The sequence below is a fragment of the Phalacrocorax carbo genome, chromosome 3, assembly GCF_963921805.1.
Source record: "Phalacrocorax carbo chromosome 3, bPhaCar2.1, whole genome shotgun sequence".
Classification (NCBI taxonomy): Eukaryota; Metazoa; Chordata; class Aves; order Suliformes; family Phalacrocoracidae; genus Phalacrocorax; species Phalacrocorax carbo.
This window is the reverse complement of record NC_087515.1, coordinates 45,104,428-45,127,333: the sequence shown is the minus strand read 5'-3', so window position 1 is coordinate 45,127,333 and position 22,906 is coordinate 45,104,428. Positions and strand designations below refer to the sequence as shown.

At 36.6% G+C, this 22,906-nt stretch overlaps 1 protein-coding gene across 1 annotated transcript in view; it reads right to left on the bottom strand.

Annotated features, from left to right (window-relative positions):
* Positions 1 to 521: 521 nt before the first annotated feature.
* The window catches only part of TASP1 (taspase 1), a 90,444-nt gene continuing 68,059 nt past the window's right edge, over positions 522 to 22,906 (bottom strand). Inside the window, 3 exon segments of the mRNA XM_064446759.1 lie at positions 522 to 1,994; positions 13,494 to 13,567; positions 18,282 to 18,392. Of these exon segments, the coding sequence (XP_064302829.1) occupies positions 1,902 to 1,994; positions 13,494 to 13,567; positions 18,282 to 18,392 (278 nt within the window). The 3' untranslated portion in view covers positions 522 to 1,901.

Below are 22,906 nucleotides of genomic sequence, written 5' to 3'. Positions count from 1 at the left end.
ACATTTTACAAGCCATTCTGCCATGCTTATTCCACGGAAGAAGCCGACACTGAAAAAGCACTTTTAGGATGAAAGCAGGCTAACACTGCTACTTTAGCTTTTCCAAAAACAAGGCCGTTTTCAAGTGTGGGTGTGTACAAGACCATACACATGATCTTCAATTTTCCCACTCACTACATGGTGTAGCATCCACACAGTCATTTAACACTGCATGTCAGAGCAATTTTAATGGCTGTGAAAACACAATTTCTTTGCTGCAACATTTCTGAAGTGGATACTTCATTTCATCAGACCGTGAGTGTATCACTGAGGATCCTGTCTGATATCTCAGCACAAACTATTTTAAGACAGATGCATTCCACTTTTTTGTTTCTGCAACCTGGGAAGCTCCTGTTTCATACTATTTACGGAACTGTATAGAAGTATCTTCAACTACAGGACTACAGTGATGTCACAATTGAAAAACTACACCAAGATGACAGTATCTCAATGTGTGCTGCAACGTAAGAGTGAAAATGAACTCAGGCTATTAAAAAAATTTATTAAGGTTTTTTTCCCATGAAAGATTGGTACTACAATCAATATAACCATGTAATCAGTCAAGTATGTCTGTTATAGGCAGGCACAGCATTACAAAACAGGCAAGTACAATGCCTGATTAAGCAAATACAGTCTGAATATCTATTCATCCACTATTTGTGAAAACAGAATTATCAAATATCCACCAGGGAAAAAGATGAACTATTTTAGTTTCTCTTTGGCATACTTATCAGGACAATGAATTAATTACAAGTCTTCTATTGCTGCCAGTGCTGTGAAGAAAAAGGTACTGAATGGAAGATTGTGTGTCAGAACTCACTTTTAGGACTGAGGTGATCTGGCTAACATACCAGAACTGGCGACAAATGACAGTTTGGCTGCCAATGCTTCACAAGATGGACAAGGATTACATTGTTTTATAATGCAATTTTGTTGAAGGTATAAAAAGAATTACAGTAAATTTATGCAAAGTACATATATATTACACAGTTATATAAATACCCATGCTGTGGCTGGACTTCAGGAAGTTGCTTTATCAATAAGCTAGTATCAGACCTTCTAACATCCATTTAATACACATTGCACTTCTCATCCAGTAATATGTTCATTTCTGTACCTCTCAAAAATAGATTTAAAACCAAAGCGAAGAATATTGAATCTTTCCATAAACTTTGTTTTCTTATTTACACTGTAATATTCCAGTAATCATAAAGACTGCATTACGATACATTATCTTCATATAGCTTTTTGTAATACATACAGCTTGAGCTATTAACATCTTAGTTTGGGAACAGAGATATGACCTATAAGACTATTTAAAAACAATTCTAGCCTTAATTTTGCTCTAGTTTGTTTCACTGAAACCATTCTTTGACAAAAAAGGTCCTCCTTATTGGGGAGGGAAAAAACAACCCATGTTTAAACCACCTCTGGATTTCCTTAAACCACTGAGAAACTTTGAAACCATAATAATTTTTGCATAATTAGAAAGCCACTTCAAAGGCTTGTTACTTTTAAATTTAGAACATGAATGACAATTGTGACCACATCTTTAAAATAATTTTTTGTTGAACTTTTGGTTGTTTTTCAAACCTAAAACAATGAAAAGGCAATCATTAATCATACATGATCTTTCCACAACTGGGAAGAGTTCCTATTTTATTAGGGAAAAACGAACATGCACACACCCCCATTCACAGAGTGAGAACTAACTACAGCAGCACTTGTCTCAAGTTATGGTGCACATGGTTGCAATATGGGGTATAAAACAAGAGTAAAATTTCCCACATCTGATAAACACAAAAAACTTTTTGTACAATAAGTCATTCACATTCTTTGCAATGCAGTGAGGAATCAACTGTTCAGCTTTCTGGACTCTCCAGCCGGCAAACTCCTCCTTCTATTGCCACAGACTGTCCCGCCACAGCTCCAGGAGGAAGTCTTGAAATGTGAGTCTGTGGAAAAGTCAATAGAGTACTATCGAGTGAGAAGAAAGGCAAAATTACGCAGGACAAAACAAGCTTGTGAGTATTGAACAGTTAAGCTGTTCCATCACTCAAGTCTGAGGGCAAACAACAAAGCAACTTGAAAAGCTGCAAACAACCAGGATTCTTTTTTGTTTGCATTAATGTTTAGCACATGAAGAGAAGGGCCATGACAGATGTGTAGAAAAGGTAAACTGGATGACCCAGTGCATTGAAAGAAGAAGAAAAATATCCAGCATGAAGTCAAAAGAAAAATAACTGTGGCATTCCATGGTTTATAGTGCTATTTCTTAGGGAGATTCAAAAAAGTTTATTACTGCATACAGAAGTATACCTTACAGAAATCTTAGACACAATAAACTATCTGACACAGATAAACAAACACTTCAGAGCATAAGGCAACTGTGATGATCAGGATGCAAAGAAGAAATGTCTCTGCATAAAATACCTACTCATCCACCTAAAAAAACCCAAAGGCTTCATCTTAAAATATTTGTTGCCAACTGTCAAATAGACCCAAAGAGCAATTGTGTTTCTGTCAACAGGCATCTTTTCCATGGAGAAGTTTTAAAAGCAGGCCCTTGAGATGGCTCTGTAATATTTAATCCAGAAAATAAAAGCCAGAAAGCAGGCATGGGTGTTTGCTTACACAAAACATCAGCTTATAACTCTATTGTAACTCAGCAACACTAAAAGAAAAATCTGTTAAAGATCCTTTATATTCTGAGGTGCATTTTATTACCAATGGGCAAAAGCATTCACTTGTGAAAAGATATTTTGCCTTACTGTTAAAAGTAATCACTTCCCCCCCCCTTGTACATGTTTCTATAGTGTGAAAACTGCTTATGTTTCCATCCACACTATCAATTTTGAGCTACAGCAAGAGCCATTTACAGATATATTGTTTGTTTTCATGTAGGGCCAAGTGGCTAAAGCCATGTTTAAACAGAACAACAAAAGGAGTTGGAAAACAGTAAAGTTTGTAGAAACATGCTTCTTACTTTCAGAGCTGCTGAGTGGGCTATGGTAAAATACAAAAAAGTGCCTTAGTGGAACTCCAAAATGCAAAAGGGCTGCTAACTGCATTTCCACAGGCTTGAGGCAGAAAGTGGCAATGGCAGGGACTCACCAGCTCAAGCTATGCTCCAGCCATCCCTCCCACAGGAGCAAGAGCGCTGGCCTTCATTCCCCTCATGAGTTAAAGGTTTCACCAAGTGATCCATTAATGCTCAGACAACATAATACTTCAACAATTATTAAATTAGGAACTAGAAATTATTCCTCCTACAATATAAAGCTTAAAACATAAGAGTTCCTGGCATTTTGAAATGACAGCTTCCTGTAAATGGAGCCAATTACATATTTAAGCTTTTGTACATACATTATCCCATTTTAAAAAGTTATTTTAGACTGTAACCACAATTCATTGCATTGAAGAGACTTTTTGTATCTCAGAGGCTGCTGCTTTTAATTCCTTTCTTGATAAGGGTTATCCTAGTGTCTGCTCTTAGGTGGTCTTGTTTTCAGTTAAATTACAGAATGCCATTTAATTAAAAACATTTAAACGTTTTCATTTTACTGCTAAAACTTTGATCTCTGGCCTTCCTGCTTGATATATTAACATCTTCCTTCTTTCAGAACAATTTTGGTTACAACTGTGATTTACCACTTCAAGAAGAAAAGATTCTTTTCAAATCTGTTACAGTTTCCCCCAAAATATAACTGACAATTTTTGGAAATGTTATTTCAAAAGTTTAAAGGGGGAAAAAAAGGAAGAAAAAAGTGGAAGGATATTTTTTATTTTATGACCACCAGGCCCAAGACATTTTTCCAGGTCTGTGAAAATTTCTAAATAAAATGTGGGATAGGATGACAGTGTAAAAGCAGCATTGTTCAACAGGCACAGGAGCAAATTTCCTCAGTAGAAGAATGCCACGGACTGTTTAGTAAGATACTGCAATCAAAGCCAGCTAGTGATCTGCTCTAAGGCAGACATTTATAAATGAGACTGCTTATACAGTGATCAGTCAGAATTATCAGTGGATCATTGTAGCAATACAATGACAGACCCTTATGTAATTGCAGGAGCAAAATGCAAGGCTTTATTGAATCCACATGAAATTAATAGATCCTGTTATTTTAAAAAGTTACTTAAGCAAAATATCCTAATAAGTTTTTAAGCTAGGAAAGGAATATACACAAGGGGGGGTAAGCAGATAGTCAATATCTATCAATACATTCTCAAGCAGCTATGCTTAAATAGCTGTCCAAAACACAATTCCTATACAAAACCTCATTTCCTATGAAAGGAAAAACGCGTTTCCCATACAAAAGACCTCAAAGCACTACACACTGGCATCTGCACATTTCCATTTACAGAAATGCCCAAACCACGTTTAACAAAACTTTTCTTAAAGCCTTTACTTGCATCCTGTTTATTTGCATACTTCATATGACGGAGCAAATACAGATGCTGCTTTACACTGACTACTACTTATTACTTTCACCAATGGCTGCCTTATGTAGAACAAAAACGAGGCAGATCTAAGGATGATAGTGTTTAAAATATATTACCTAATAAGTAATATGAAAGGATAACATTGCCATGTCAAGACAACTTCAGATAAACTCCCAAGTGAATTCTTAAAATTGTATCTCCCTTGTTCTTAGCCATAAGAACAAACTCTAGTGAACAAAAAGAAAGATCAAAGAACATTTAATATTTTTAAATGCAACCACAGAACTTATTTGTATAGTTTGTTACATTTTTATATTCCAACATCATATTTTACATGAAGTCCAGATTGTACAGTGGATTAGGTTTAGATTTTAAAAACAAAAATAAAAAGCAAACAAAAACAGAACACTGGAAAGCTTTTAATTGAATTTGATTAGTAGGTCAGCTTTACAAGTTGAATGAACCCACATCTGGTGGAAATTGTGCCTAGGAGCACAAAAACAGGAAAAGAAAAAGTTTTCCTGAATTAATCATCCACTCAGCTTCATGGAAGCCTCTCTGAGGAAATCATATACCAAGGGAAGGTAGATTAAGAATGACAGGGCTGTCCATATCTTCAGCTCCATAAATAGTAATTTTGCTATCCCTGAGAATATTCTGATTTGATTTGCTTTCCTAGAGAAAAGTAAGGACCTAGTAGGAACAGGGGTCCTGAAAACTAGGAAACCAATTATTCACCACAGATCTTGGCCTGCAGCTTAAAGGAGGAACCTTGTGCCCACAGTTCAAAAGGAAAAAAGGTAAATGCACGATTAAATAGTTGATTTTGCTTCCCACCTCTCCATAAAGCACAAACAAGCTAGTCAGCATTCGGACACTGATTCTTGCTCCCTGTGCTTGCCATCCAAACACACAGCATTTCCCTCTTTCCCTCCAAACCAAACCAAAACAACAGAGCAAACAACTGCCCTTACCCCAGTGCCGCAGACACTGTCCACGGAATGTTACTGTCTCTGGGTCACTATGGTGCACACACTGAAAAGTCCCCCACTACCCTTCAAGTCCAAAACTAACATGTCTTTCTGCCTTGGAATAAGCATTAACTGTTACAGGGATAATATAATGTTTCATCATTTTGTCAAACACTTGATATACTTTTCAAGTTACATAAATTCTTAGTATACCTTTAAAAAAATAGTATAAGTTGCACCAAGACTTTCTTTACTTTGTGTCTCTCAAAGATTCTGAAACAACCTTGAGAACAATTAATATAAAAAAGATCTTTTTTTAGTCTTTAAGGAACTAGTCTTCTCCTTTTATTCACATAAAAGTATCCATTTGCCACAATAGCTTCTGGGTTTTTTTTTCTTTTTGTTAAAAGCATAAATACAATGTAAAGTGACTATGAAGTTTAAGCCAAAAGACAGACAGCGCTGCATGAGAAAACTGAAGTCAAACACTGCCAAGAGGATGGAGTACAACTACTGGATGGCAGCACATTCAGTCATTAAGCAAATCTAGGGAGTACTTCACATGTTTACCTTTCTTATTACAGGATGTGCTTTGGACAGAATAAGTTATAAAACAAACTTTTTCCATTCATTACCCTGTTGAGGCGAAATATAATGAAAGACCAAGGACATCATATACTTAATGGAATTGCCTTCTACCACCTTACTGCTTCAAGAAATGTTACCTCCAAACCCATATATTCCTTAGAAATTCTGAATCATTCATATGTTTACAAGCTTTATAGCTGGGTATACGCTTCCACCATGAGAACCATCTGGCCACCTAGTCTCAATTTATTTTCTAGGCAGTAATAGCCCATTTTGGCAGCCATAGCCATGCTCTGCTGCACTGCCTCCTGGGAAGCCTTCCTCCAACATGGTTTGAATGTACACCTGCCATATGACAGGAGAAGGTGCCCCACAAAATACTGGCAACTGGTGCTACCAGAATATCCCATGTGCAACTTGTTTGGTGAAATTGTAAAAAAAGAAAAAGGGGGCGGGGGAACTCCAGAATGATTGTTCTTGTGGGCAAAAGACAGACATACTGATCATGTGCTTCTGGCTCTCAGGCACTGAAAATACCGATTCTACATACAGGTTGCTTAGGAAGCTAAGGGTTTTCCCAAGCTCAAATGCATTCTGTGGCCTAGATATGTTACTATACACTATTTATGTGTCTAAAAACGTTAGTATAATGCATTAGAAAAAAAATCCAATTTTACAACTAAAGCATTTTCACGTGTATTTAGACAGTCCAAAGCCATGTACTAACCAATCATCTATTCAGTTCAGCAACCCATGCTTTTCTAGAGGTATTCTAAAATACTGTCATATATCTTAAAATGGGATTTTTACCATTCTGAATTGCAGGAGCTAAGTAAGGTTATTGCATTTGTATTTGCATACCTGGATACAAAATCCTGTCTTCTCTGCTCCATTCTAAAATGTGTCAGTCAAATATGGGGAGAGTTCCAGAACTACTGGCTTTATACAAGAACTCAACCCAAAAAACTGAACTTATCTCCCCATCTCAGAGCCCGTAACTTCCATGAAGGTCTACGAGACAAATATTTTAACTGGTATCTTAGCACTGAAGGTTATGTCCAACAAATAAAAATGCCTTATTTTTATGAGAGAACTGGATGTTCTAATATATGCAAAGAGTTCTTTTAAAGTGAAAATTTCTGACTGATTCCTCAGTCTCCAGACAAGAATCCAGATTAAAGAAAAAAAAAAGTGTAACAGTGACATATACTTTTCCTGTCTCATAAAGTTAAAAGACAGTCTATGTAGTCTGAAATGAATGACTGAATTATTTGACTTAGTATTTCTGTTAACTAAACAGGCTCAGTAAATTTTTCCACTACTAATTTTCCAATTAGAATTAAGATTCTTCCAAGATGTATTTATTCACCCGACAAGCACTGGATAACTGCCCTTCTCCTGACAAAGGGCTTTCACAGACCTCTCACTCACAAAATGAAATACAGAAGCCCATCAACAGAAAAATCAACAACAATCACTACAATCAATGTTTGTCATATGTATCACTTCAAACAGAGGGAAGTAATTTTTGCTAAATATTACAGTGTCAGTAAAGGAGAATAAATCTGATTACGACACCTAACATCTCAACAGGAAAAGTGAACTGGAAATGGTCTCCCTGTCCACTACGTTTCCTCATATTGGAAAATGAAATTAACTGTCAAAGATAAAGTTTCTGTTGGCATATTGCAGCCATACCATTTGGTGTAGACAGGAATTGTTGCTGAGGATGTTTTCAAACACGGCAATACGCAACACACTCCACTACTGTTACCTCATATCTTGCAAAGCGACTTGAATTTGGTTAATTAGAAAATGGAAATAGCAGCATATGTAGCTTTGCAATATTAAAACCTGCCATAACATGAAGTTTAGTAATTCATGTTATAAGAACTGAATATCTGCCAAAGAGAGATTTAATCTGGCAACTAAATTGGATTACATTCAATATTACAACTACATTTTTAGAAATTCATTTCCTAGGTCATCTAGCTCTTACAAAAAAATGAAACCTGTGAAGCTGAACTACAAGCATATCTCAAAAGTACTGCAACATTCACAATAATGGCAAAAGTTAGCAATGTTTAGACACAGATCATATGGTGAATTTATACCTACTAGGAAACATACTGAGTTGACAATTTTTCAAAAACCATACACATTGCACAGGATCAAAACTGCACTTTGTTGATCTTGAGATTGGATTTTTCACTGTAAAGAAAGCACTCAGAGTTCAAACACTACTGAAAACATAGCGAAGTACCACCTATCTTCAAGCAAAAACATCATCTACCACCACCAACTCTAAATCACTAAGATAATACAAGAAACACAGGAGATCCAGGAAAACAGATGATCTGTGGCACATCCTGCCCGCTTACACTTTATATACACAGAATCCATGGGCCTCGAGTGAATAAATACTCTGCAGACCCTGCCTGAGATAAAAGCACTCCTGCTTGATTATGCACAGATACACACTGAACCAAAGAAAGGCTGCCTACCCATAACCAGAGCCTTCAAGAGATGCAGTTAGTATCTGAATTCACATTGCAGACATACACTGCACTGTCATTTGAGATTGAAGAAATCCTTTTCCTTTACGGTGTTCTCCATTGGGCAAGTAGACAAGAAACAAGAAAACATGAAGACTGTCTAAGAGGAGTCAATTAACCTGTAACCCACCACTAACCTCCTTTACTTCCTGTTCTCCATTTACATCTAAAATTACATTACGAGTGAATTCAAGGAGGTTTTTTCTCCCCCTCCAAAATTACATTGCAGAAAGTCTCAAAGTCCTCCACACAAACTGCTCTACCAAATGCTACAACCACCATTAAGACCTCAAACATTTCACATCACCTGTGACAGTATGGACAGAGTCCCAAGAAGCAACACTCATCATCAGACTAGAGCTATTCTTACAATAGTGACAACACAATTGCTTAAGCTCTCAGAATGTAACCTAATCAGTTCAGGGAAATTGGAACTGGTTAATTGAAAGCTGCCAGAGTATGCTGAAAGAGGTCACAGCTCTGGTAACAGGATGACCTTCTTAGCTGATGCTATGACCAGCTGTTGGATATATTATGGATCTATTAAAAAAACATCTGGAAGGTTATTCTGAAGACTAGTGTCTCAGAAAGAGAAGAAAGTTTGGGTAGGAAATCTAAAAGAGCTAACTGCTTATCAATGATCTTGAATTCATATCAAGTAATTCATGAGTCAACATCACAATAACAAAAAACATACCTCTCCTCAGTCTATGAAGATATTTAATCTCCCAGTACTTCAGTCTAGAAGTCTTAATCTTTGCCGATGCAGCAATTACTGCTACAGAAGAAGCCAGGTAAGTGCAGAGGAAGTCCACAGACGAATATTTTCTATCTGTTCTCATGGCTGCAGCCAGAAACTTCCACAGCAGTCTAGAATATTCTAACAGCTAGAAATAGTTGAGCATCAGCTTATGCGACAATTCTACCATGGCAGTGCCGCAACTTGCTTCAGGAGATCTTGGGAAGTCCATTCATCTTCCCAAAGAATGGGCCTAATGTTGAAACAATCTGTCATCGTATTGCTTCAGGAAGGCAGTCTGGCACTGGCAACTTCTGAAACAGAATGTACCTGTCCCTTAAGCTCATCATAGCTGAGGCTCCCAAGCACCAGCCTGCATAAGTGGTAGAAATTAGTTCCAAGAAGCATATCACAGTCAAAGCTGTTCAGATGAAAAGCTTATTTCCTTCCACATCTAATATGTGACCAACACAGGCACCAAGTAATTCTAAAACTGCTCATGTTAAGAGGGATGACAAGAAACAAAGTACAGTTGAACCAGCAAGGACATGGTTTGTTCAGCTGCTTGTGGCAGCGGTGTAAGGGTTCAAGGGCATAAGAATCAGAAAGAAGTCAATGAGATACCCACTATGCAGGCAGTGAAGATATCACCAGTGCTATCAGTGGTGGTGGAGCTGAAATACTTTTTCAGCACTGAAAGCATGCTAAAGGCAAGTAATAGGACATGCAACCAGAAATTACTGTGTCAGCAATAAGATGTGAACTTCGTTTTTCTGGCAAGCCTCCACAGTATTTTTAAGGTAACATTCAACCAAACATTTTAAACCAAGGTTCAACAGGAAACAGTGACTTTCCCAGGCAACTGGTTTTCCAAATAAAGACCAGACACCTTTCCAGAAAGGATGCTTTAAACCAAACAATTATTAGTCACAGTGCAAAATTGTTCCACAGCTCTTGCAGGTCAGCCATTTTATACATTTACGCTGGCAAGTTAGCATTCAGGCAGTCCAGTTTGGAGATGAGTGGCCAGCTGCAGAACACAGCCTTTTTAAAATCAGGACGAAATAAACCCCTGTTGAAAGGATACTTCCAAATCAGTACTTGGAGAGCTCACAGTGCTAAAGCCAGAAGCACCAGCAGGTCAGGATGTACAAACCACTTCAAGTCTCCAGCCCCACTTCCTGCTCACTGTTGAGGAATTGCTGATAGTTAATTGGTATGTTTCCATCTGTCAAGCATATCAGTGTCTGCAGGTGAGCTGGTATCTAGCTTACATGTGTCTAAGTGTTTGCCTTGTAAGAAAGGCCTCCTAAATCTCCACAATCTTCATCTGGAGTTCAGAACCACTATTTGCTAGGTCCTATTATGGAAAGCATTACCTTCCAATGCAGAAAGAAACACACTAGGATTATAAAGCAGGATCCTTTTTTTCCTTAGTAGGTACTCCTTTACATAATTATTTTAATATTTGTCTAACTCGTAACGGTAGACACTTAAAAACCTTCTCACTTTCTAAAAGTCTTGCTATAAAAACATGTTTTCATGTTCATTAAGTTGAACCAGCCCAAAATCAGCCAGTGTGGCAGCCCCTCAGTTTTAGAATAGAACTTAAGTCCTAGACTGATGGAAGAAATAAAAACTAAAGCTCTTTACCACCCTAGAAAAACAGGAAAGCAAGATGTTTCCTTACAAGCCGCTGTCTGATCATTTTGCTATGGTACTCATAAACAAGTGCTATTTTATACTTTTATGACTCCTTATACCATTATTCTTTCATGGCAAGCACTCAAAATTAATTGTACCAAACCAGTTACTTTAATAAAGAGAAGGTTTTTGTTTTAAAACTTGCAATACATTGTGTTCTATTTCAAGCCCAGCTTTCCATCTATAACTCAGCTCTAGCTGTAGCAGAATAAAATTCCAGCTTTTATGACAGAAGACTTTTTTTGATCAATAGAAGTCAGCAGCTAAAGCATTTGTGGTTTTTCTCTGGAAAGTATTTGTGGCCACAGACTTAAAGGAGGAAGAAAGGGAGGGGGATTAACTCTTCAATGAAGGTCAAAAACATAATTTAAAAGTGAACCAAGAGCAGCAGCTGTGTCTGTCAGCACAATCAAGATTACCAGCTGGAGAATTTACCAGCAGTATGAAAACAATGCACACCAGATGTCAAATGTTGCAACTGTGAGCAGGAAAACATCTCTGGGCATGGCACTGTCATAATAGTACTAATTACCAGACAGATTTCATATTTAGCATTTATTTATTAATTAGACACTACCAGAAAAAGAAAATTGAGCCTTGCAGTGTAAGCCAGAGGCAGGTGTGCACACTTGAATAATTTAACATCACACATTCTAATAATTATCCTTCCTTCACTGCAAACGCAATATAGTGATTTTAAAAGTAACTAGCAAATACTTGAACATCTGCAGCTGAGCTTGCTTTAGTTTCACTCAGTTCAGTCTGAGCTTTCAGCTTGAGTTTGGATTCTTTTCTAATAAATCTGAAATAAATATTAAGAAAACAAGTAAAACCACACTCTATTCCATGGATCATTAACTGGAAAGAACTCTACATAAGTTATGAAAGCAAGCACTTCACTAACACCTCTACCAGCACTTCCTTCACCAGCTGCTTTTTATTCTCTTTCTCCTTCTGGGGCATTCTTGTCTTTTTTTCCTATATATTTTCCTCCTTGACGATGAACTCATCGATTCCCAATGCTTCAACCAGCAGGTTACACAATTCTTGCTGCTTAAAATATCTGATTCTTTTGTACATTCTCTTATTATCTTGCTCACATCCTCCTTTGTATTTATCTCTCAAATGAAATACAGAAAAAAAAGAAAAAAGAAAGAAAAGAGAAAGATTTGCATTTTGTAGTCCTCTCCTCCTCCGCTGCTGATGACTAAATATTCTTCAGCCAATACACAGGCAGCCATTTCTGGAGACAGCCAACAAATCCAGGCCCTCAAATTATTTCTCTTTCCAGGCTTTAATATTCATCCTTCCATCAAAATGCTGGGTGTCTTTCTTGCTCTTATCTGCCAGCATAAACTTGTTGGCTTCATCTTCTTCTCTAATACTTGTAAGTATTCCAGTGAACAACCCCTCCTTAGAATCATAGAATCATTAAGGTTGGAAAAGACCTCTAGGATCATCAAGTCCAACTGTCAACACAACACCACGTCTCCTAAACCATGCCCTGAAGTGCCACATCTATACGTTTTTTGAATACCTCCAGGGATGGTGACTCCACTCACTCTCTGGGCAGCCTTCCCCATTATTTTAATCATATCAGGGAGCCTTCTTACTCTAACTCTTCCCCCCCCCCACTTTTGTCACTTCCTTTAACTAGTTCTGATTTTTCACTCCCAGTCTTGGATATGTATGGCTGTACATGTATAAGTGTTTCTGCTTGCAGCTTCTCCCACATTCATTCCAAACACCTCTCCTAAATGGTCTAGTTGCTACATCACAATACCATACCTGCCACCTTCTCCCTTCAATGCTATATTCCCAAGAATCGGTGGCTCATCCTTTTGGCTATTCCCTACTCCTGGAAAAGTCCTTAACATCAATATCAAGTTTCCATTACTAAAATCAATTTTAATGTATTATTTCTCTCATTCAAAAAAAAGTGATTAGGCCCCAACAAACTGAAAACATGGATGTTAATATCCAGATTATTTATCACAGAGGCTATGCTAGAAACTAGCTTGAAGTTTGTTTTATATCCTCTCCCATCTTCCTCAATGGTGCAATTACTTCATCTGAAGGAAGACATGCCCATAAGAAAAATACCATACCACCCTGGATAGCCAGTATAACTGAATCAAGCTGGATAAAGTTACTAAAATACAATTACTGTCAGCAGAGGGAATGGACACGTGCTTGTGGCACCTTTTCCTGACAGAATACATATGTTAGCACAGGTTTATTAACTGCTGCATGTAGGTTTGTTAACTGCTGCAATTAAAAAAATAGGAATCAGAAATGCCCAATCAACAGATACCTTTAACTGCTTATGCACCCATTACTTCTTCCATTCTCTTAAAGGTAGATATTTCTTGTATATTTAATTATCACGATTTCATGTTCTCCTTAGTTTCTGCACTCATTCTACTGTATCACAACTTATTCCTCATGGCTTACCTTAGCTTTGCCATCCTGTGCAGACATATATCCTACACACATGCTCTCTGTTGTATGGCTCCACAGAAATTCCACTATAAAGGAAAATGTAAGAAGTCACAAAAAATGTGTTGGGTTAAAATCTAAGATGTAATTTAACAAGACTAGAATCTTGAGAAACAAATATAGCTTAAAATATAGTTTGGGAAAGGACAAAAACCCAAACTTAAAGGACAAAAACTACTTACCAGAATAATTAAGTCTCAAAAGAAACGGCTATTGAACAACCAAGATATTCCTGCACTATTTGCAGTGACACACCGCAGAACTAATACCCAGAATGAGAATGTTACTTCAGTAATATGGACGCTCCAAGATGAGAAACACAACTGCAACTACAGTTAAGAGGTAGGACCAGCTTTTAAAGCAGAGGCCTGTTCCACCCAAAAGTAGAAGTGGATATAATTTGCACTAGCTTACCTTGAATCCAGACATAAGCACGCTACAATAGCATAAACCCAGACAGCATACAAGTTTTCTACAGAATTGTTACACTATCAACAGCATTTTTTCACAGAACAGACAATATATACATAATATGTAACTACCAGTACGTAAATGGAGATTTGTGGTTTAGCTGCACAAGTAGGATACAGGAAAACACGCAGAAGTAGTTAATTCTGCAAGATGAAAACCGGAGACGTAAAGCAGGTGAAAGCAAAATAATCCTGTAGGAGAAGCAGGAGAGATGTCTGACGGAAGCAGAATAACACTGCACAGTAAGCAAGATGCCTGGCAAAATTAAAACAAGACCTGGTCCCAGAAGTATGCTGAATTACATCAGGAGCCTATGCAATCGCCCCCTTGCTTTGGGAAGAGGGTAAAGAGCACCAGAGGTAAGAAAAGGAAGAAAGATGGAGAAGAAATGAGCCCATTTTGATTTTGGCTTCCCCTTCAAAGCACTCTCAGTTCTGATCACCTTGAGTTCTAGCACTAGCTATACAGCATCAGCTTTCTGGTGCTGTATACTCACAGCTAATGTAGGATATAAATGTTAAAGACCAACTGCTGTGTTTGTAGTGATAATGATTAAGAAAACTAACTACTGATAACCTGTACTCTTAATGCATGTTAATCCAGTAAGGTGTTGTTTTAAAGTTTCAATGTCGCTTGATTTAAACAGCCCACTAGTGATTTTCCCTGATACAAACACAGGTATCTTTATTTATACACACACACCACATACACTCAGCTGTAACACAGAATTCAGACAAAGAGCACATTACTCATGTTTAGCTCCCATCTCACTAGAGTTTTAGAAATTGTCACACTGTTCTTGCTGCTCTACATTACAGCTATTTTTCTGTGTGTTCATTAAGTCCATAATTCAGAAGGGGAAAAAGAAAGCTTCATAGAATACTGTAAAAGGTTTTAAAAAATTGCACTGAAGTATAAATTCCTCCTTTGGATTACAGAAGGACCCTTACATGATTTACACAAGATTCCAGAAAAGCTATTTCCAGATACTTCTTTAGAAAGAGACTTTTGCATACTGCAAAAAAACATCATTAGATGGTTTTAAAACCCTTATTCATTCCTACTCCTCATGTTCTTTTAATATGGTTGATGAAGGTCACAGCATACCGAGTATGCTTGTCCTTTGAACCATTTATCCTTGCATAGCAATTAACCCAGAGCAGAAGATCAAAGTTTAGACAATCCCAGCAAGACTTGAACGTTCTGACAGATATGTAGATATCATCATAGAAGAAAAATTAATCTCATTTTGGTGTGCACTTTGCTTCCCCATAATAGATTTGATGACTGATATCTCCAAAGGTTAGTCAAAAGCTTTCAGAGAGAGAAACATTCAGTGCAATGTAACTGCATGCGACGAGGCCAAGACCTCCCTAACACCCTAAAGCTTCAACTGTAGAGTGAAATTATTTTTTCATTTCAACAGATTTAATCTTATCTTTCAATTTTGAGAAGTTGGACAACAATTCAGGCCAAATACTCAAAATACTATTCCTGTTTTTATAACTCTAGGCATATTCTTTTAAGTTTTTAATAATTTCTTCCTTCTACATTGTCCACCAAAGGTAGCATGTACTAGCATAAAACATGATTATTGCTAGCTCTTACAAGTACTGGAATGACAATGGAAAACCTAAATTACATACTTATCTGAGGACATTTCACATATTTTCAACCATTTAATAAATCACTTTTGTGCAATTTGTTTTTTAAACTGTTAAAAGATCATCCCTGCAGTAAAGACATCAGATTTCGTTATTCTGCATACCAAGTTCTTCAGTATTACACAACTTATCTTCAATCCAAGCAACACAAATACTACATATGTTTAATTACGCATTAACTGAGCATACGCTATAGGGCAGGAAATTTCCGTGGTACAGAAAAAGTCTCTTTGGAATAAGCTGTGCTACATGAATCTTATTTCAGTGGTAAGACCACCAAAAATCAATGGAAAAATAGTCTTTACTTATGATGTACAATATATGGGGATTTTCTTTATTAATTTTTGAGAAAAAACCCAAATCTTCCTTAATAGGACCACGTTTTCTTACATGAATGACAAATATTAAATGAACAGAAATATTTCTCTCACTTCCAACCGTAAGAAATTGAAGGTTAATTTGATCTTGTTTGCTTTTATTTAATCAAACTTGTATTTTTATTTTCTTAACTCCTTTTTAGGCATAGAGTTTATGTTGAAGGATGCTTTTTTACTAGATCAATAACATCACAACTATTCCATTCTTAAATCTGAGAACTGTAAATCAAACTTGCAACACTCTCTGTATGTTTAGCAACCCATGCCGATTCTGAAGTCAGGATTAGACATTCTTGGCTTTCAAGTAGTTGAAAGACAGAAGTAATATGATTGTCTGTTCTGTATTCTACTTCTTCAAAAGGACAAGCTATTCAAGTTATAATTCCAAGAAATATAAAATATAAAAGCTATTTCTAAAGCCTTTTCCCATGCAAGCGTTCCAAAATTCCTGTTGTCCATTAGAATAATCCTAGAACCATCTTCATAATTATAAGGATTCAAGTCCCAAATCTCTGGTTCTCTGTCTTACAGGATAAGACCAGATGTTGACCAAAGGCATAACACACACACAAACTTCAACTGTTGGGTAGAAAAACATGGATGTTAACTGTATTGAGCAAAATTAGAGTGAAAGGCTGGAGGGGGGATACGATCAGACTAAAGCTAACCAACACAGGCATAGTAGTACATGATATTTAAAGATTTTTGTCAGGCAAACAAGCAAGGTGTAATACAAGAACAAAACTGAAAGATAACATACACCCCATCCTGTGCAACTGTAATAACTTGACCCCTAGCATCCTGGAAGTCACTGAACAGACAGCAATAAATACTGGAGTTTATGTGGGTTAACCCATCATTAAGAATATATCTGCTGGCTCACCTTTGGCACATGCTCTGCCTACTACTCCAGGCTTGCTGGTGACATGATGTTAGGGTTTACTGGGACAAAAGCAGTAATGAATTAAAAATAAAGGTGAGGTGTCTTTCTAAACAATAGCCTATAGATTAAAAAGAAATTAAATAATTCAAGAATTACCAGGTGAGATGCTATGACCTGCCTTGATCTAAAGTTAGATTAGATGATCAAATTTGCCATGTCAGATCTTAATATATGAAAGCTACTTCAAATCTGTAATGCTACTAACAGCAATTCATTAAACACTTGGGGAAAAAAAAATAAAGCAGAGGATTATACAAAGGAAAAAAACAAAGTTTAATTCTGGTAACGCAACATAAATACACATTAGACAGGTCCATGTGACCCAATACAGAAGCACATAGCATGACCAGACATATATGCCCACATCTGAGGAGCACCACAGGAAAGGAGACGGTACAAGTGTCATGCTGAAGTAATTCATATGCCCCCAGTCCCAAAGCCTTCAAAGAGGAACATGGTCTTTACTGGCTCTGGGTTGTATTTCCACCCACCTCCACTATTAGCCTATAGCCTTCAGTTCCCTAGCTGTTTCCCTACAACAAACCGCATGACATTTTACTATAATACATTTGTTCCATTGTAAAGCAGCAAGACAGATGAGGATCTTGTTTCTAGGACATAAACAGGGCTGAAGGGCTGTAAAGCTCAGGGCCTTTTCAACCAGTCAGCTACTGATGGAGGCAACGTACAGTTTCCTGCCAATCTCAATATAAACAGCAAGTACTCCTACTGTCTGTGTGTGCAAACAGTAACTGCGGCTTATCTGAACAGATTTTCCTGGGCATAACAAAAAAAGTTTCTAACCATAAAACAACTTCCCTTCCAATTTTTAAGTCTATTCTCCAAATTTTCACCTTTTATGCAGCAAAAAGGAGAAACAAGCAACTTTTTAGGTGGCATTCTTAGCATATAAACCACTGAGCAGCAGTAGTCAGTCATATGCATTATCCCTAGCTAAAAATGTGATCCTTTCAGTGAGGACTATACCTTGTCTTCCAACAACCAACTGTTAGTACTACACCATGGTTTTAGAAGGATCACACACACCCACTGAATCACAATTCTGCTCAGAAGTAATGAGTCAGAAAGAATGCTCTCTTCCACAGTTTTACAGAACAAGGCTGATACTACTATTTAACTTTGAGTTTTATAATCTCAAACAATTTCAATCCCTTTTTCTTTTCTCTGTGGCCTCTGAACAATGTTAAACATGCACAGACAGTTTTTATTTCATCTTTCACTCAGAGTTAGCATCTAGCTCAAGTAAAAATGAGTAAGAATTTCTTACCTAGTAAAGTGGGCTTTTCCTGTGATGATTCAGGCTCTGCTGAACACCTACAAGACCGAAGAACTATCACACCTCCGAGTACACCATCTTCATTGGCTAGAAAAGGTGAGCCTGCATAGAATAGTTGGGGAGAATTATTTGCAATAGGAAGAGTTTCTTGTGTTGAAAAGACTGTTACAAAGCATCAGTTTTATTTTTTCTAGCACTTCTAATGAGTAATTTTCTAATTAGTAATCTACTAGCCTACCAGTAATCAAGAAAGGAAAGAGCTACATGGAATTTAAAAAAAAAAGGAAATTACATTTGTGACTGCAAACCCATTTGCCCTTGGATCGAGGAAGATATAATAATGAATAATGTAGTGTCAAGTTGAAAAAAAATCATGTCTCTATTATAGTATAGAAAGAACTAAATATTAAGATTGCCACATATGAAAAAAATCAAGCAAATTTGGGTCACTTTTACAGTTTATTCATTTTTCCTAATTTCCTTAATAATTATTTCTTCATTTTCCACTTTGTACAGATACACCATCAAACTGCTATAGACTCTCTTCCTTGCTGTTTTATGAATATTAGCAGAAAAGCCAAAACACATCCTACTTTTTAAAGTGGCTTTTCTGTTTCTAGTTTAAGACACATGATGTAAAACACCTTCTATCAGAAGCTGAAAAAGTTTTAAAGTCAGCCAAATCATAGAACAGTTTGGGTTGGAAGGGTATCAAGTCTCAGTATTCTTTTTCTGATTTGTAATTTGAAATGAGAGTCCTACAGTTTTAAATGTGGAAGCAATGGTATGATTTACTATGATTTAAAATATCTTGAGCCACAAAATTAACCAAGTTCTTGCACTGAAGCCCAAACAGACCCTAGTCACACATTTGCAATACACTATAATTTGAAGTTGAGCATACAATTGCAACAGACCTTTCATGTATTTCTTCTCAATTATTTTCTTTTAAATAAATTAGTATACTATGTCTAGTGTACAGACTCTATAAGAGGATTTGCTGGCCACAAGAACTTTAGAGCAGATCTACTCATAGGCCTCCTTCAATTTGCCCACTGCTATTCATATGACTAAAATGACGCCTTTAATGCAAATAACAAAAAATACCCCAGTAAGAACCAACTTCAACCTTTACTGTAAGGAAAGCTAAAAGTGCTCTCAACATAAAAGCAACCACACTCAGAAGTGATACAAGATAGTCATAACAACAGAAGCCCATATCACAGGAGAATAACAAATGTCACATTCTTAATAAACAGTAATATCTTATTTGACCTAATACAGATATTATCTTTTATCAAAAGTGCCATTTGCTTTGCACAAGAATTATAACTAGGTGCCAGTTACACCTACTGTATTACTCACCAACTGCGATCACACCTCTGTGAGCCCAGAATCCAGCCAATCATAGCATAATGATAACAAAACATGAAAATATTTTTGCTTAAAATAGAAATGCAAGGCTTCCGAAGTTGTAAAAAGGTTTACCACCCAAATCAAAATCTTTTATTCCATGCTTTCCAAGATGTTAAGTTTATCTCTTATACTTTCACTGCATAACCAACTGCTGGCTAAGTATGTGGTAAGATTTCTGCAAGCAAATGAACAAAAGTGGTTTTCTTCATAGGGGACATATATCCTTTAATCTTTACTTCAGAAACTCAGGTATTTCAAAGACAATATCTTAACTTGAATTGGTCTGCAGACCTAATGTTACACTCAGTTGCACAAATTATCCAGGCTATAAGCCATGCTGTGGTGAAAAGTCATTGTAGACAAACAGAAGTAATTTTGGTTGGGTTTTTTTGCCCTCCCCACCTCATTTGTTTGGTGTTTTTTTTTTTTTTAATAGCAGAGTTTCTCCTCCTCTTTCAAGGCCTGTGAAAGGTTCTTTCAAGGTTCTAGTGAAAAATACTAATAATCTCCTTAATTAGAATGGTTTGAAATGTTCTACTTCAGCAGAACACAGCCAACAAATTGGCTATTTCAAGCATATTGAAGTCCATACTAAAACACTATGACTGTATAAATGTGCATAAAACCAGAGCAACTACTGATTGCAGACTCGGTGCCACTAACTTCTGGTTCTAGAAATGCCCACATTGGGTTAACTGCTTACTTTTTTTTTTAGTGTTTTTCTTCCTTCCTCTCTTGGGAAGGAATAGAAGAAATAAGTCTGTAAATAAACTAATCTTTAATTTCTTCATTTTCCCAGTATTTTTGTTAACTATGAGCTATCATGAATTATCAGTTTTCAATAATGTGAATAACTTGCACATGCTAGGCTCTCTTTTTAAACTTGCAGAGAAGACGTGGCAGTATACTTTCTTCCACGTAAAGAAAAATAATTTAAACTTGAGCTTCAAGCACATAAGAAACTCTGAAGCTTACAATTTCATCCCAAAAGATGCTCTAACTATACATGTACAATGATGCTCATGAGAATCCGAGTTCTGCCAGCATAAATACCATGCATTTATTTACTTTAACCATACTGTCCATCTTATTACCCTAAATATGTACACAGTGGTCCTCTGAACCAAGTTACTTCCTTCAATGTTTATGCACAATGGACGCTTTATTAGCAGTCAAAATATTCTTTGAAGACTATGCAAATCAATCAAAAGCCAGAAAACAGACTGTATTAATTCAGCCATTCCTGAGTACCTTGCAAGCCCTCTGTTATTTCAACTAGAAAACTCAAGAGGAAGATTAATTTACCACCACATGATAGAAGCATGATAAAGTACAGTTTTAATTTCAGCACTGGCTTCTTTAAGAACAACACAAGTTTGGCTCTTGGAGTAAGGACAAGCATTTGTTACACCAAACAAGATCAGGTCTTACTGTACTAACTTCATAAGAATCGACCATAACTGTAGTACTGGGGTGATATGGAGATTACTGAAATGGCTTAGAGTGACTTGTAGTGGGTAATTTGAATGGAGCAGTAAACCAGGGAATGTCTTAAAAGTTTGTGTTATGCAACAACAAAGACTACTGGATCTGTAGGAGACACACAGAGTGTTACTTGCCCCATAGTGCAAATCAAAACCCAGAACCTACAGGCTGTACTCATTTGCAGCACCTTGACCAATACACTACAACGCAATGATGAAAAGGATGGGATTATGTTGGCTTTCTTGTTGCAAGTAGCCATGCTTTGGAGCCGTAGCAACAGAGATTGAGCCAAAATATAGCTGCAACTCAAGAAATTACTGAGACTTAGTGTTTTCAGGTGAGCTATTGAAGATTTTTTTTTTTTCTTTAAAGCACAATCCACAGCCAAATTTTCATCTTCTATACCATTTCACCATCAGGTGCAGACTGAACATTATTCTGGAATGGAGAAAGAAGTCTGAAACAAGAACATATCCCTTCTTCTAACCTCCAGACACAAACAGCAAATGAAGACAGTCACTTACAAATCACCTGCAGTGGTTCACAATCTTCTCACCCACCACTTCCATGGGTCATCTATTTCCCCACTTCTGCTGGAGGCTGCCATCCACAGAGCCATCCGAAGTAAATTGTGTGACTACTCCCTCATCCATTCCAATTGCTTTCACCAGTAATTTCAGCTAAACCATCTGAGTGCAAAAATCAGCAACAATATGGAATGTGTCTCTAACTCACTGCACTGGCTAAGTTGTGGGGAATCAACCTCTAAATAGTGGCCAGTAAAAAACAGTTGCCTACAGTAATAACATTACAGTATTCTACACCACAGTAAATTCAGAGAGACTGTTTCTCCTCCTTAAAAAAAAAATCACTAAGCCAAGTTAAATACACACCGAACAGCACATTCTTTAACATACAAAATATATTTTATTTTCCAATTAAATCAATTTTTAAAAGTTTAAAAAGGGATTCAAATATATTAATATTTTTTCAACAGAAATATTTCTGGATATGCAGACTTATTACTGAGGATTACAATTACACTAAAGAGTGTATTTTAAAACAGCAATACAGTGCAAATGAGTAGGTCTATGTTAAACAAGATTCTAGACAGCTGAATGCTATGCATCCATTATTAAACATGTAAAAATAATGGTACAAAATTAGTATTATACTTCATTTCTAAACAGAATCCATGCACCGTACAAAGGAATAAATTCGAGTGTTCTCAACACACTATAAATTCAGAGGTTAGGAACATTAATATAGTTCTAAAAATCATTTTGTTCCAACCAAGCCATTGAGAAAAAGAAATAATAGTACAGACTTCTGTAAAACACAGATGTAATGGCATTTTTTCATACACATCATATTTAATTAGTATTTAAACAGGAAGAGAAAAGGTGCAACTGAAATATGGATATGTATATTAAAGTCATAATGGTTTCTCATTAGAAGGAAAAAGTAATATGGCTCCCACCCTCCTGCATCATTTTTGCTCTTAATGATAGACCTTGCTATAAAATTAAAAGGTCAATAAAAATAGAACAAAATATGCCTAATATCCAAAAGTAATTTTACTGCAGTAAAATAGAATTGCTAGACAAATCTTTGATCTAATAACTCGCTAATGAAAAACTACAAAAACCTGGGGCTTTTAATACCATTTTAAGTCTCAATAAACTCATCATTCCTTCCCAGTTACACCTGCGTAA